The sequence below is a fragment of the Phocoena phocoena genome, chromosome 8 (genome assembly GCF_963924675.1).
Source record: "Phocoena phocoena chromosome 8, mPhoPho1.1, whole genome shotgun sequence".
In the NCBI taxonomy this organism is placed as follows: Eukaryota; Metazoa; Chordata; class Mammalia; order Artiodactyla; family Phocoenidae; genus Phocoena; species Phocoena phocoena.
Window position 1 is genome coordinate 74,497,447 of NC_089226.1, and position 13,384 is coordinate 74,510,830.

General features: G+C 42.5%; 1 protein-coding gene across 3 annotated transcripts in view; it reads left to right on the forward strand.

Annotated features, from left to right (window-relative positions):
* The window catches only part of NELL1 (neural EGFL like 1), an 876,133-nt gene that overhangs the window by 116,752 nt on the left and 745,997 nt on the right, over positions 1 to 13,384 (forward strand). For 2 of the 3 annotated variants that reach the window (XM_065883022.1, XM_065883023.1), the window contains exon 4: positions 10,363 to 10,533. The exons of the other annotated variant lie outside the window; for it this stretch is intronic. In XM_065883022.1, coding sequence (XP_065739094.1) covers positions 10,363 to 10,533 — 171 coding nt within the window. The remainder of the gene's footprint in view (positions 1 to 10,362; positions 10,534 to 13,384) is intronic. 3 annotated transcript variants of the gene reach the window in all.

A 13,384-nucleotide genomic window follows, 5' to 3' on the forward strand; every position in this document is an offset into this window, starting at 1 on the left:
GGCTCCGGACACGCAGGCTCAGCGGCCATGGCTCACGGGTCTAGCCGCTCCGCGGCATGTGGGATCTTCCTGGACCGCGGCACGAAACCGTGTCCCCTGCATCGGCAGTCAGACTCTCAACCACTGCGCCATCAGGGAAGCCCTTAAGTTACTTATTTTTGAACTATAGAAATAAAAAAATTCAATAGAGTTAAGAAAACTGAAGACTTTATATTTCTTGTTTGAGAACAATAATATTCGTTCTCTTTAAAGTCTTTAGGAAGAAGTTTAGAAAGTACTGTATTTGTGTTGACCATTACTACAGCTACTACTGTTACTATTTAGAAACATCTTAATTTTGAATTTCTGGAGATCTGGAGCTATATCTTAGGTTTAAGATAAGATACAGCTGTGTGGTTCTGCGCTCCATGCCTTGCGCTGGGTTGCTTAATAAGTATTTCTATTTGACTGTATTTGGAGCCCTTTAGTCAAATGCTGACAGTCGTTCTCCCCTTTGTTAGCTCGTCGGTAGCTGTGAACTTTTAAATTTTTTTAAATTAAGATTTTTATCTTAACTTTCCAAGGTCCCATGTCTTTTCTCCTGGTTCTCCGTATCTGGGAAAGTTAGAAGCCAGCCTTTCTTTCATTAAGAATAGCATGCCTACTCCCATGATTTTTAAGACTGTCACGGAACTGTTGTGAATAGGGGTAAATAACCTGATTTTTACATTTCATTTCACATAAATGTTTTATTTTCAATAGTGGAGGCAGTTTGTAGTTGCTATCACCATTAATTTCTTGCTAGATGTTTGCTAAGAGGATCGAGTACAGAAGTAATATGTAAGTTTACAACTGCAAATAAAATCATGATGTCAAATCTAAACAAGGGAAGGGGGAGGGCAGAGAAACATTCTTTCTGAGAAAAAGCAGGATGTGGACTCTTTCATCAGCATCACCCTTCTATGAGGCTGTTTGTTTCCATGTTTGCAGAAAGAAATAAGTGGACACTAGGCACTTTGTAAGGTGACGTCCAAATGTTATGTCATTTTTTTTCCTTAAAAGAAACCTGTGAGGCATATTATTTTCTACTGGATGAAGAAAAGGAGGCTTAGAGAAAGGATGTATCTTTAATCCCTGTACACAGGGATTAAATGGCTGCATCAGGGATTGAACAGAAGCCGGCTGGATTCTGAAGCCCCTCATATATACTAGGCATGTTTTTTCCGGTGACTGTCCTCTTTCTACTACACACATTGCTGTGAATAAAGGAGACAGAAGTTGGTATTAATGGAAGTTTGTCCAGATAAATTAGGAGTATCCTTTAACTTGGTAACTTTATAGACTGGAAGAGAACTTGGGGCTAGAACCCACCAAAGATACCTGATTTATAAAAGGACCACCGAGGTGACCCCTTCATTTCACTGAACATGAGGTTTGAGGCCAAAATGTTGGGACTTGATACAAGAAAAAAAAAGGGTTAGTGAGAAAGATACCAGTGTATTCCTTCAGTATTTATTTCTTTAAATAGCTACTGAAAATGATGCATTTTAAAAGATATGATTTGTTGATACTGTTTCTGTTGCATTTTCTGGGCAGAATTCCATTTTTTATGTTGGAAGAAAATGCATAGTTATACGTCTGCGGGGCTGTAAGCAGAAAATTGGCACTTTGAGGTTTGATCATGTGGCCAGTGGCCCCAGGCATTTAGTAGGCACATACCTAAAAGATAGTTTCAATTTTTAAAGTTGTAAAACCTGCATACCTGAAGTTAGAGTGTTCCAGTTTCAGTAACAGGTCATCCCCAAACTTACTACGTTCACAGATTCTGTGGGTCAGGACTTTGGACAGTATCCAGAGAGGGATGGCTTGTCTCTATTCCACAGTATTTGTGGCTTCAGTTGGGAAGAGTGGACAGCTGGGGAAACCATCTGGATGGGTTTTCACTCATATGTCTCGTATTTTTACTGGTGGCTGGCTGGGGTCTATCCTGGTAGTTGGAGGTGTTGACCAGAGTACCTAGATGTAGTCTGCCCAGTCTGGGCTGGCCTGTCTTACAGCGTGATGGCATCAGGGGTGTCAGGGTTCTTACACAGTGACTCAGATCTTCAAGCTCAAGTGTTCTAGCAAATGAGATAGAAACTGCACCATGTTTTATGATCCAGTCTTGGAAGTCATCAGGCATCACTTTTGCCCTTAAAGCACTGAGAAGCCTACCTAGGTTCCAGGGAAGGGGACATAGATCCCTCCTTTCAATTGGAAACAAGTCAAGGTTGCATTGTAGAAGACCACATGAGACGGGCGATACCATTGTGGCTATTTTGCCCAACAGAATATTAGGCCATACAATGCGGGTTATCTATCTTATGTAGGACTGGAGATGACTGTATTCATACCTCCTGTCATTCCTTTCTATTTATAGCCTAGCAGTAGCTTCATGTACATGGTTACTTCTCAGTTTTTTTACCTTTCCTCAGTTTCATGTTGCTGTATTTCTCATTAATAAGTCAAGGTAATCTAATAGGCTCTAAATCTCTGTGGATTGTTAACAACACAGCTTTATTTTTGTTTAGTCCTTATGGGAGGAATGGTGTTCCTGCAGTCATTTGAGGACCCAGACTTACTCCATCTAATGACACCACCACCCACTAAGGGCTCTGAATCCTCTATTAGGCCCTCCGCAACTGGCATAGTTAAGACACCCTTCTCTTAACTGCCTCGTGTCGGTCATTCATATCACCTCTGTTCATGTTTTGTTGGTGACAGCTAGCTAGTCATATGGTCCCCCCTAGACTCAAGGGCACTGAGAAATACAGTCCAGTGTGTGTCCAGGGAGAAAGGCAAGGTGTGAATATTAGCTACATCTGCTACATTTGCCATGTTTGCCATCTCCTGTCCTCTATCCCCCAGGCTGCTAAGGAACCTGGAGCCTAAGCATTGCCAGAAAAGTCAAGGGTAGAATGAAACTAACCAAGCAACCAATTATTCAGTTTCTTTTAAAGTATATCAGTTTGCAAAGTAGTATTGGAATTGTAGGAATTTAGACCTGAGATTATTAAAGATTATTTATATTTAGTTCAGTGGTTTAAGACGATTGACACCATGATTTCCTCATGGTGTTTGGAAGCAGATTGCTTTCATCCAAACAAACTTATGGGAAACTCCAGTTTATATAACAGGTAAGAGTGAAGCTGCTCTGGTTAAAAAGAGGTTGTGTCCCCATCCTTTTCCTCTGTGCTAGCCCCTAAGGCTTTTCCAAAGAATCCTAGGGCTCTGTGGATCAGATCTAATCACTTTCTTTAACAGACATGAGAAACCAGGGCACAGAGAGGCAGAGACATATTTACCAAAGATTACATGGCTTGTCCGTAGCAGACTGAAGGTTGAAATCACATCTTGGTATCCTTGGGCCAGTGCTCTTTGTATTATTATTTACTTAAAAATTGTGCCATTGCCTCTTTTCCGTACACATAGTCCTTGAGCCCCTGGCCTGAGGTAGGACATAATATACCTTCCTGGTATTTTTGGCTTCTTCTCTTCGTTATCCCAGCTGTGGGCAAAGGGCCAGGAGAGGGAAAAGAGCTTCTCTAGGAATAGCTATAGCATTTCTCTCCGTAGATGCTGATTTCCTCATACTGTGAGGAATGGGGGCTTGCACTTGAGTCCGTCTGTCGATGGACATTTAGGTTGCTTCCATGTCTTAGCTACCGTAAAGAGTGCTGCTGTGAACATTGGGGTGCATGCATGATTTCCTCATGGTGTGAGAAATGGGGGATGCTGTGGCATCGTGGGGACCAGGGATGGGGACTACGTGAATTCGCTTGCTCTCTGACCCTGATAGGGTCATGTCACTGTATGTGGAGGGGAGCACAGTGTCGTGGAAACAACATGGGCTCTGGAATTCAGCAGACCTGGATTTAAATCTTAGGAGTTAATGTGACTTGGGGCAAGGCGTTTTCTCATTTGAGCCTCCGTTTCCGTACTTCTCATGTGAATATAATTACTGGCATTGAAGGTTGTTGGCAGAATTAGAGGTAATATACTTGAAGCCTCATTACACAGTAGGAAGTAATGTTGCCATTGGGAGCGTCCACTTGGTGTCTGTCAGACCGAAGTTTAAGTCATAGTTCTATCACCTGTATGAGCTTCAAATCTTAAATTTCTTTTCCGTAAAGTGAGGTAGTGGTTAAAAGCGTGGACTTGGGAGGCTGCATAAAGCAGGAACCATGGAGCCAGACTCTTCCCGTTGGAATCCTGGTTTTGCTCTTACCTAGCTGTGTAGCCTTGGGAAAGTTATTTAATCTGTGTCTTGGTTCCATCTTCTATGAAATGGGGGTGGTAATAGTTGGTAATATTTGAGCTTGCAGTGAAGATTAAATAAGTAAATATTTGTAGAATAGTGCCTAGTACATAGTGCTGTGGAAGTGTCTGTTAAAGCAAATAACAAATAGATAAATACCTCATAGGATGCGGTAGAGATTATTTTGATATGAAATATAAAGACCTATAGTCATTTTCTGGTAATGAGCACCATAGGTATTTATTATTATTTTTTAATGGAAGTATAGTTGATTTATAATGTTGTGTTCGTTTCAGATGTACAGCAGTGATTTAGTTATACATAGATACATCTGTTTTTCAGGTTCTTTTCCATTATAGGTTATTACAAGAGAGTGAATGTAGTTCCCCGTACTATACAGTAGGTTCTTGTTTATCTATTTTATGTATAGTAGCTTGTATCTGCTAATCCCCAAATCCTAATTTATCCTTCTCCTCCCTTTCCCCTTTGATAACCATAAGATTGACTTTTAAGTCTGTGAGTCTATTTCTGTTTTGTAAATAAATTTATTTGTATTATTTTTTTTTTTAGATTCCATATGTAAGTGCTATCATGCGATATTTGTCTTAGTCTGACTGACTTCACTTAGTATGAAAATCTTTAGGTCCATCCATGTTGCTGCAAATGGCATTATCTCATTCTTTTTTAGGGCTAATATCCCATTGTATATATGTATTCTGTGTGTGTGTGTATATATATACACACCACGTCTTCTTTATCCATTCATCTATCGATGGACATTTAGGTTGCTTCCATGTCTTGGCTATTGTAAATAGTGCTGCTGTGAACATTGGGGTGCATGTATCTTTCCGAGTTAGAGTTTTCGTCTTTTCTGGATATATGCCCAAGAGTCTTGCTTGGCTATTATTAAATAAGTGTGAGCTATATTGTTAAAGGTAGAAGTAACCTTTCCTGAGGTCCTACAAAATTCTAGAGCGTATGCTAGGAAATTTTTCTTTTAATCATCTTTGGTATTTTTCCGGATTTGGGGGAATGGTCCACACAGGTGCTTCCTATACCTGTGATGATTTGTTTCCCTTTACAGAAAGTAGGTAGTGGCCTGCCTGGCTTTCTCCCTGTCCCAGTAACCCTGCCAGGGACACACATTGGGTAGGAGTAGCCTTGTTTCCCAAATCCGTTTTGCCGTGACCTCCCCACCCAGACTTCCAGGAAGTGGCTGTTCAGGGGCACAGGAGAGCTGTTGGAAAGTAAGCCAGTGCTACAGTGACTCTGGAGTTCTTTGGGGATGTAGTTATTTCTCCAATAGTCAATATATATCCTTGTGGAATCGCTGGAAAAGAGACTTTTTCTTAGAAACTTTTTGTCTTTACTAATGAATTAGCACTGGATACCATTTTATTTTATTTTATTTATTTATTTATATAGTCGCGCCACTAGGCTTCTGGGATCTTAGTTCCCCGACCAGGGATCGGACCTGGACCCACGGCAGTGAAAGCACTGACTCTTAACCACTGGATCGCCAGGGAATTTCTTGATACCATTTTAAAATTAACTTTTGCTGTTTTCATCCTAGTATATGGAAGAAACACATTCATCCAGCAATAACCACTTCAAACTTTTGAGTGTGTATAGTTACTTGTTGGTCTATCTGATATTCTCAAGAAATGGATTCCGTAGTGTAAGTTTTCAGGAAAATGCCAAATATTTTAATAAAAATAACTTTGTTGATCTTAATCTATTTATGCCATTTGGAATTATTGTTCCTAAATTTTATTTATGAATATAGCATGGGATTCAGGTAGTCTTGTGAAGTTTGACTTCAGTTCATAGTAACTGATTGTTTTTAATACTCAAGCGTGGGCTTTGGAGAATTATTCATGCTGATTCTGGATAGGGTCTGCCTAGCACTTAAGCAAGGCCTTAGGTTGAAAAAAATTGAGCTATGTAAATACAGAATGGGAAATGATTCACCCTCATAGCATCTTGTATCAAAGGACTTGTAGTATTAGATGTTTGGAAGTCAGTGTCAGCATTAGATGCAGTCAGAGTTGTGTACAGCCCAGAGGAGGAGTCTTTATTCCTGGATGCTGTATTTACGGCGGAAGCTGATCCATTTTACCATACCTAGATCGTGGTGACCAAGTTGGGGAAGGATCTGCAAAGAGTAGTTAAGACAGCATCCTTGACCAGGAAGGACTCAGTCTGGGTGGGGGACAGGAGTATAAAAGAGAGAGCTGGGGATGCTTGATCTGAAAGAGAACACTTTGTAGTGACTGTCATTGCTGTTTTCAAATATTTGAAGGATGCACAGGTTTTTCTGGGAGCCAAGACAGTTCAGTAGAACAGCACACTTGGCTGAGGTCCCAGGCTAAGGGGAGAATTGCTGCTCACAAAATCTGGCTGGTAACGTTATCACCCATACAGCTGCCCCTTCCTGCAAACTCCCGGGAGGACCCTAAAGCATTCGGGGCAGAGAGCTCACTGGACACTGGCTTACCATCTCTTCCAGTGGCCTTCCTTTCCCTGCAAGCACCACATGACTCTTACTTGCCCATAACATCTCCTTCCTCACCGTGACTAGTTGGCCAGGAAGTAAAGCAACACCTGGTGTACTCTACCACAGTGCTGCTTAAGTTTTAATGTGTATATGAATCATCTGTGGATCTTATTGAAATGCAGATTCTGACTCAAGTGGGTCTTGATTGGGGCCCCATAAGCTGAATTTCCACAGGTGATGGCGCTGCTGGTCAGTGGACCATCCTTGAGTAACAAGGCTCTACTACAAATCATGAGTCTACCCTTTAGGCTACACTCAAGCACTGTCAGGCCGAACGGCCACCTCCTCCATGTTGCTTTCAGGACTAAGCCGTACATCTGTATTAGCAGAGGGTTACTGCCTGGAAATCCTGCCTTTTCCCCTTCCCAGTACTCATGAAACACTTTTTAAAAAAATGTATTTACTTATTTATTTTTGGTTGCATTAGGTCTTCATTGCTGTGCACGGGCTTTCTCTAGTTGCAGCGAGCGGGGGCTACTCTTTGTTACGGTGCGCAGGCTTCTTATTGCGGTGGCTTCTCTTGTGGAGCACGGGCTCTAGGCATGCGGGCTTCAGTAATTGTGGCTCATGGGCTCTAGAATGCAGGCTCAGTAGCTGTGGCGCACGGGCTTAGTTGCTCTGTGGCATGGGGGATCTTCCTGGACCAGGGCTCGATCCCGTGTCTCCTGCACTGGCAGGCGGATTCTTAACCACTGCACTTCCACCAGGGAAGTCCCTCATGAAACACTTTTATCCAGATATCACTTAGCCATCTGGTTTCTTTGTCATCTCTAGGGCCACTTCTGCAGTTATCCAACCTTTTTTTTTCTTTTTTAAATTGCCTGAGAGCATTCTCAGGCCACAGGATTTGGCCCTGTCTGCAGGCCAGAAATGCTGGGGAATTACTGTCACCTGTAAGCAGTTCTCAACTCTGACATGTTTGTTTGGTTTTTTTAAAATTAAACACATCATCTTGACTTTTCATCCAAGTTGTTTGAGATACAGCAGTTTTTGTATATGTGCATGATGCTGTCAGATACTTTACCCCAAGACACAAGTATCCATATGCCTAACATTGGGGCACATTTGTTTTCTCATAACTGTATACTTGTGATTATCCCAAGGGTACCCACTTAGTCCAATTCATTGCAAAATGATCTTTAAAGATCTGTTTATAATACATTGAGCATTTGCTCAATGAGGCCATAACCCCAGGAATAATGATCAAATCTTGTTAAATATATATGCCTCTCTTTTTCTTTCTTTCTTTTTTTTATGACTCAAGTTATCTGGAGTATTTTTGATTGTCATTGATTGAGGTCTTTTCAAGGTCATGTCTCTTCCCCCAGCAGTAGCTTGTTGGTCAAAATAAAGTGATTGAAAGTGTTCTTGTGATGTGTTTGATCTTGGTACAGTCTCAGGTGTCAGGTCCTACTGCTTTTCCATACAGGAGCTGTGTGGTTTCTGGCAAGGTACTTAATATCTCTGATCATCTGTGAACTCATCTGTAAAATAGTGATGATAATATTTACCTTGAAGAAATTAATTGAGATGTTTATGAAAGCACTTGGCCCATTTCCAGCACACGCCAGTCACTTTTATTTTTATTTTTTGTACGCGGGCCTCTCACTGTTGTGGCCTCTCCCGTTGCAGAGCACAGGTTCCGGATGCGCAGGCTCAGCAGCCGTGGCTCACGGGCCCAGCCGCTCCACGGCATGTGGGATCTTCCCGGACTGGGGCACGAACCCGTGTCCCCTGCATTGGCAGGCGGACTCCCAACCACTGCGCCACCAGGGAAGCCCGCCAGTCACTTTTAAAATGACAGCTTTGCCTCCCGTTTGTTTCTCTTAGGCCAATTTCTAGCTTTTTTGGAGGGAGGGACACATATTTTATTTCCTTTTTCACTATTCTCAAAGCATCTTGAGAACAGGATCTGTATTTTAAATCCCATCTTGGCTTTTCACTATGTGTTCAGTCATGATACGAATAAATTAATGAATGACTAGATAATCTCTAAGGTTTTCCTGACCTTTTAAGTCTTCTGATTGATTGTTCGATCCTTCCAGTGTCCTGGCTGCTTAGAAAAAAATTGGGAAATTCTCTTAAAATGAATGTCTTCTATATTAAGGGATTTCCTCCTTAGTAGTCTTAAAAAAATATGTATTATATTATTACTAGTAAGTATGTACCTGGGCCCAGGAGTCAGCTGCAATAGTATGAGTAACATTTTCAATTTGTCATCTTGGGCCTGATTCTTTGTATAGTGCAAATGAGATAGTCAGAGGCTGGTCTTGATTTTGCTTCCCCTGCAGTGCTCTCTTGGGAAGATCTCTGTGAAAGATGAGCAAGAAATGTGCATTTGTTTTCATCTGTGACGTGAGATTTGGAAGTTATGCATAATAGAGGCTGAGTTTCATGATATATTCATCTCAGTCCTCATGGAAGATGCATTTTATGTTCTGGATTAGATGTGCCCGGGCTAGTGGGGTCAGGCCAACTCAGCAGGTTAGAGGAGAAGCAGTAGGTCCTTGCAGATCTTGGGATTGAACCTGGTTATCTGTCTAGGCGAGTAGTTCTTGAGTTGTCTGTATGAATAAGCTGCTGGGAGATAGTGCCAGTTGAGGCCATCTTTACTACTCTGTCCTGTGCCTCTGGGATGGGCACCAAACTGGTATGAAGTGCGTAGACTGTCACATCTAGACCTGAGTTTAAATCCTGGCTTGGGTATGTTACTTAATTCCGGAATGTCAGTTGTTTTTTTTTAATATTTCAAAAGGGGTAATATCAGTCTTACAGTTTTTCGTGAGCGATAGGTTAGATAGTATATGTCAAATGCCTAGTGCAGTGCTCGGCAGTGAGATCGGGCCCTGTGTTGTTGATGATCATGGTGACACATTTCAGAAGGGCCACGTAGGAGACGAAGTAGGCCTGCCAACCGTGAAAGTATCAGCCCTGGTGTGTGACTGAGGAGTGTCCCAAAGTTGGCGGCCTTTTATGACTAAAGTGTAGACTACAGTGGTGGTGCTCAAAGTTTTTCATGGGTCTGAAAAAAGAAGGTAACAATCTGGGGAAAGAAAAACTTAATTGTATGTTTCATTCCATCAAATTTTGAAATACTGACACATGTGAGTAGCTTCAAACTTTGCTCCCCTATTGATTATCTAAGAGCTGTTCTTCACTTATAGCTTCTTGTCCAGAGGGAAGTAAAAAAGAAAAAAAAAAAAGAAAAAAAAAGCCTTACTCATCTCTTCTCTGACAGTTTATTTCCATTCTGAACTATGCTTAAGCGACACTGCACCAAGCTTTGCTAATTAGCTTGTGGCCTGTCACTCACAGCGGACCATTCAGTCTCCATTTCAGGGCTTCAAGATGTCACCGTTAGGACTCTCAGACAAAAGGTGAATTGGGTTCCATACCGTACAATTGATTGTGGGTTGTGGTTCTTTGGGTCAAGCTGAGCTAATTTTAGATTCTGGGAACCCTGGTAATAATTCATGAGGATTGATGATGGCTGTGTAAAATAAAACACATTTTTGTTCTTTACATACAGCTATTTCGAACTGGAGAGCAGTGGTCTGAGGGATGAGATTCGATACCACTACATACATAACGGCAAGCCCAGGACAGAGGCACTTCCGTACCGGATGGCTGACGGACAGTGGCACAAGGTCTCACTATCAGTTAGTGCCTCCCATCTCCTGCTCCACGTCGACTGCAACAGGTATGACTTTGCCTTTGATCTTTCGTGATTGTGCCCTTGAAATTGAGCAGTGGGGAAGGGATAAAGCCAACCTCCTCCAAGCCTTGCTGGGAAACAAACCAAAGGACCCTAATCGTCATTTAACATACAGAAATGGGCCATTAGGCGTGCTGGAATGACCATCTGTAATATGTTAAGAAAACAGTTCATTAAAATGGAAACATATCCGGCAATTAGGAAGAAATGTACAAAAGGTTGATTATAGATGGGGGAATATTAAGTGCACCTCGGTGTACTCCAGGTACCAGCTGGAATTCCATGGAGCTGTGATCACAGTTAAGTGTGATATATTGCTGTTGAGTTCGTTCCACTTGGAAGCGAATGAGCTGGTCTACCTTCGACTGAATCTGAGAGGGCGGTGCTAGTGGAGCGGCTAATCCTATTCGACTTCATCAAGCACAGCTTTGCTTAAATATTTTTTCCAAATGGCAACTTCTTAAAGAGGCTGTTCTTTGAATCTTTTGGAATTGATGCCATTTATCCTCTGCAGAGGAATGAGCCTCCCAGCTTGTCGGAGGATGGCAGGACTATTTTGAAGTCGGGGCTTTCACAGGAGGTTGTGGGTTGGGTTGAGAAGGAGATACTGGCTCCAGTGTCCGTCCCTGGGCAGGGAGGTTGACTGCCAGCTGAAGAAAGGGCACTGTTGGTCTCTTGGATCACTTGTGGCTGGACAGCTGGATGATGGTGGTCAGGTGGTCAAGGGGAATATTTTGATTTCTCCAGAACCCACTGAAAGTCCTTACGGAGGACTTTTATAGAGAATTTTTGGTGCTGCACGGTAGCTTTGAATTGTTGGTTTTCATTAATGATACTGTCAAAGTTCAGATGATTGTTCGGCTACAGAACTTGTTCTCTTGGGCCCAGGATAAGGCACAGGCATGTTGGGGACAGCCTCCCTTCCGGCACCCAATAGAAGGAAGCATAATCCGAGGTCAGTCAGCTCCACGCTGCATTTCTGATGAGATGATACTTCAATGTACTTGCCATTCCAGCTCTGCAGTCTCTTTTAGAAGAGGACCTGGAGAGGCAGAGAACAGAAACTAGTGTCAGGTTTAAGGGAAGTCCCACCATCTTAAAGTGAGTCTTGGTACAGTTTGATGTCATCTATTTCGGGCGCTTTCTGGATTTTTCTGAAGAATCGTGGCTTCAACTAGATGTAATGTGTGTGCCTATGGACGACGTGTCCATAGAAACCACAAACTCCTTTTTACCGTGGGCTGGGCAGTCTAGGTAAAGCCAGCCCTCAGTCACTAACTCCACTTCCACCTTCAAGAGCTTATTGGCTCTTTCAGTTCTCTAGAACTAAAGTGGCCTGTCAGGGAGCACGCGTGCTCCCCCCTACCCACCACTCATGCTGCCCCAATGGGAGAGAAGAAGGGTCCTGCATATCCCCCTATGCCATAGGCCAGAAAGGAGCCTCGAAGTCCTCATTTAGTAATTCCCAAATGAAAAGTCCTGGAGGCACCACTGTTTTCTTGCTTTGCAATTTTTTTGCTTCCTCTTTTCAAAAGTTTTATCTTCTATTTCCCCATATTCTCCTCTCTAGAGAAGAGGCAAAAGAGGAGAGAGGATATGTCTCTGCTAATCGAAGGTTTCCTGCCTGCAAAATGCTCTGGTCCCTCTGAAATAGTCTTCTCTGCCATCCTCAGCCACTTGTTAGCTGTGGGAATTTGGGCACATTAATATCTTTTCATCCCAGTTTTTAAATTTGTAAACTGGGACTGCTAATACTAGCACATACTCACAGATGCTAATGTTAGAAAAGATAATTCACATAAAGTGCTTTGGGCGGTGCTTGGCCTTTGGCACCCAGTACATGGTGGTGGTTGTTACTGTTATATTATTATGTATTCTGCACGTCTGTGGTGTCTCTTCATCTCCGAGCTTTCATTTACTGTATATCCTGGCCTCTCTACCAGGAAAGTAGGGAGAGAACAGGAGAGCTGGAACCCACAGTATGCCTTAGGGTCAGCCCCATTTATACGGAATGGATTGAGGAGATTCTAAATATTATTTCCCTTCTCTTGAAAATTTTTATACTTTGGTTCATGACATAACATGTTTTTCTTTATGTAAGATCTTGGAGGGAAAGCATAAAGTTGTTGCCAGTTAATGATTTATGGACCCAACACAAATGGGTTTTTTAGATAGGTTAGGGAAAGAGAGGCTGGGAACGACTGGGCCATAGAGGAGGTAAATTTTGATTTTGGTGCAGGAAAAGTCTAGAAACAGAGTTCCCAAACCTGACTACACTTAAGAATTACTGGGGAACCTATAAAAAACATACGAGTAGCCGGGTGCCATCTCTGACCTAGTGGATCAGATTCTCTGAGGGTGAAACTATATTCTTTATAAGCTCTCCGGACAGTTCCTAGGCAGGCAGGTTAGCCTTGGTGCATGGACTCGCGTTTGAAAACCCGTGGTTTAAATAGAGGGGGCACCTGCGGTTTCCCCAAATGTGGGAAACTCGACTGCATAGTTTGTGGTAGTGGGGGACTGCGTTCGTGCTTTCCCCTGAAAAAAAATATAGAGGTGTGGTAGAAGCTGGAGGACAGGCTGGGCTGCAACAAATAAGTGAGGGACCCTGGAAATATAAGTACCTGAAGCAGATCCCCAGTAGGGAGGAGGAAAGTTTAAGGTGGGCTAGTGTCTATTACATGGAATAAACATATCTTCTTCAGAAGTTTCTTGCTAGCCAGGACTGGTTGATTTTAGGGTGGCAGAAGCTCTGGTCTGTTTATCAAGATGCTGCTCTACTACTTATCTAGGCCACCCTCACAGAGAGTGGATTCAGAAAGGCTGATTTTTATTC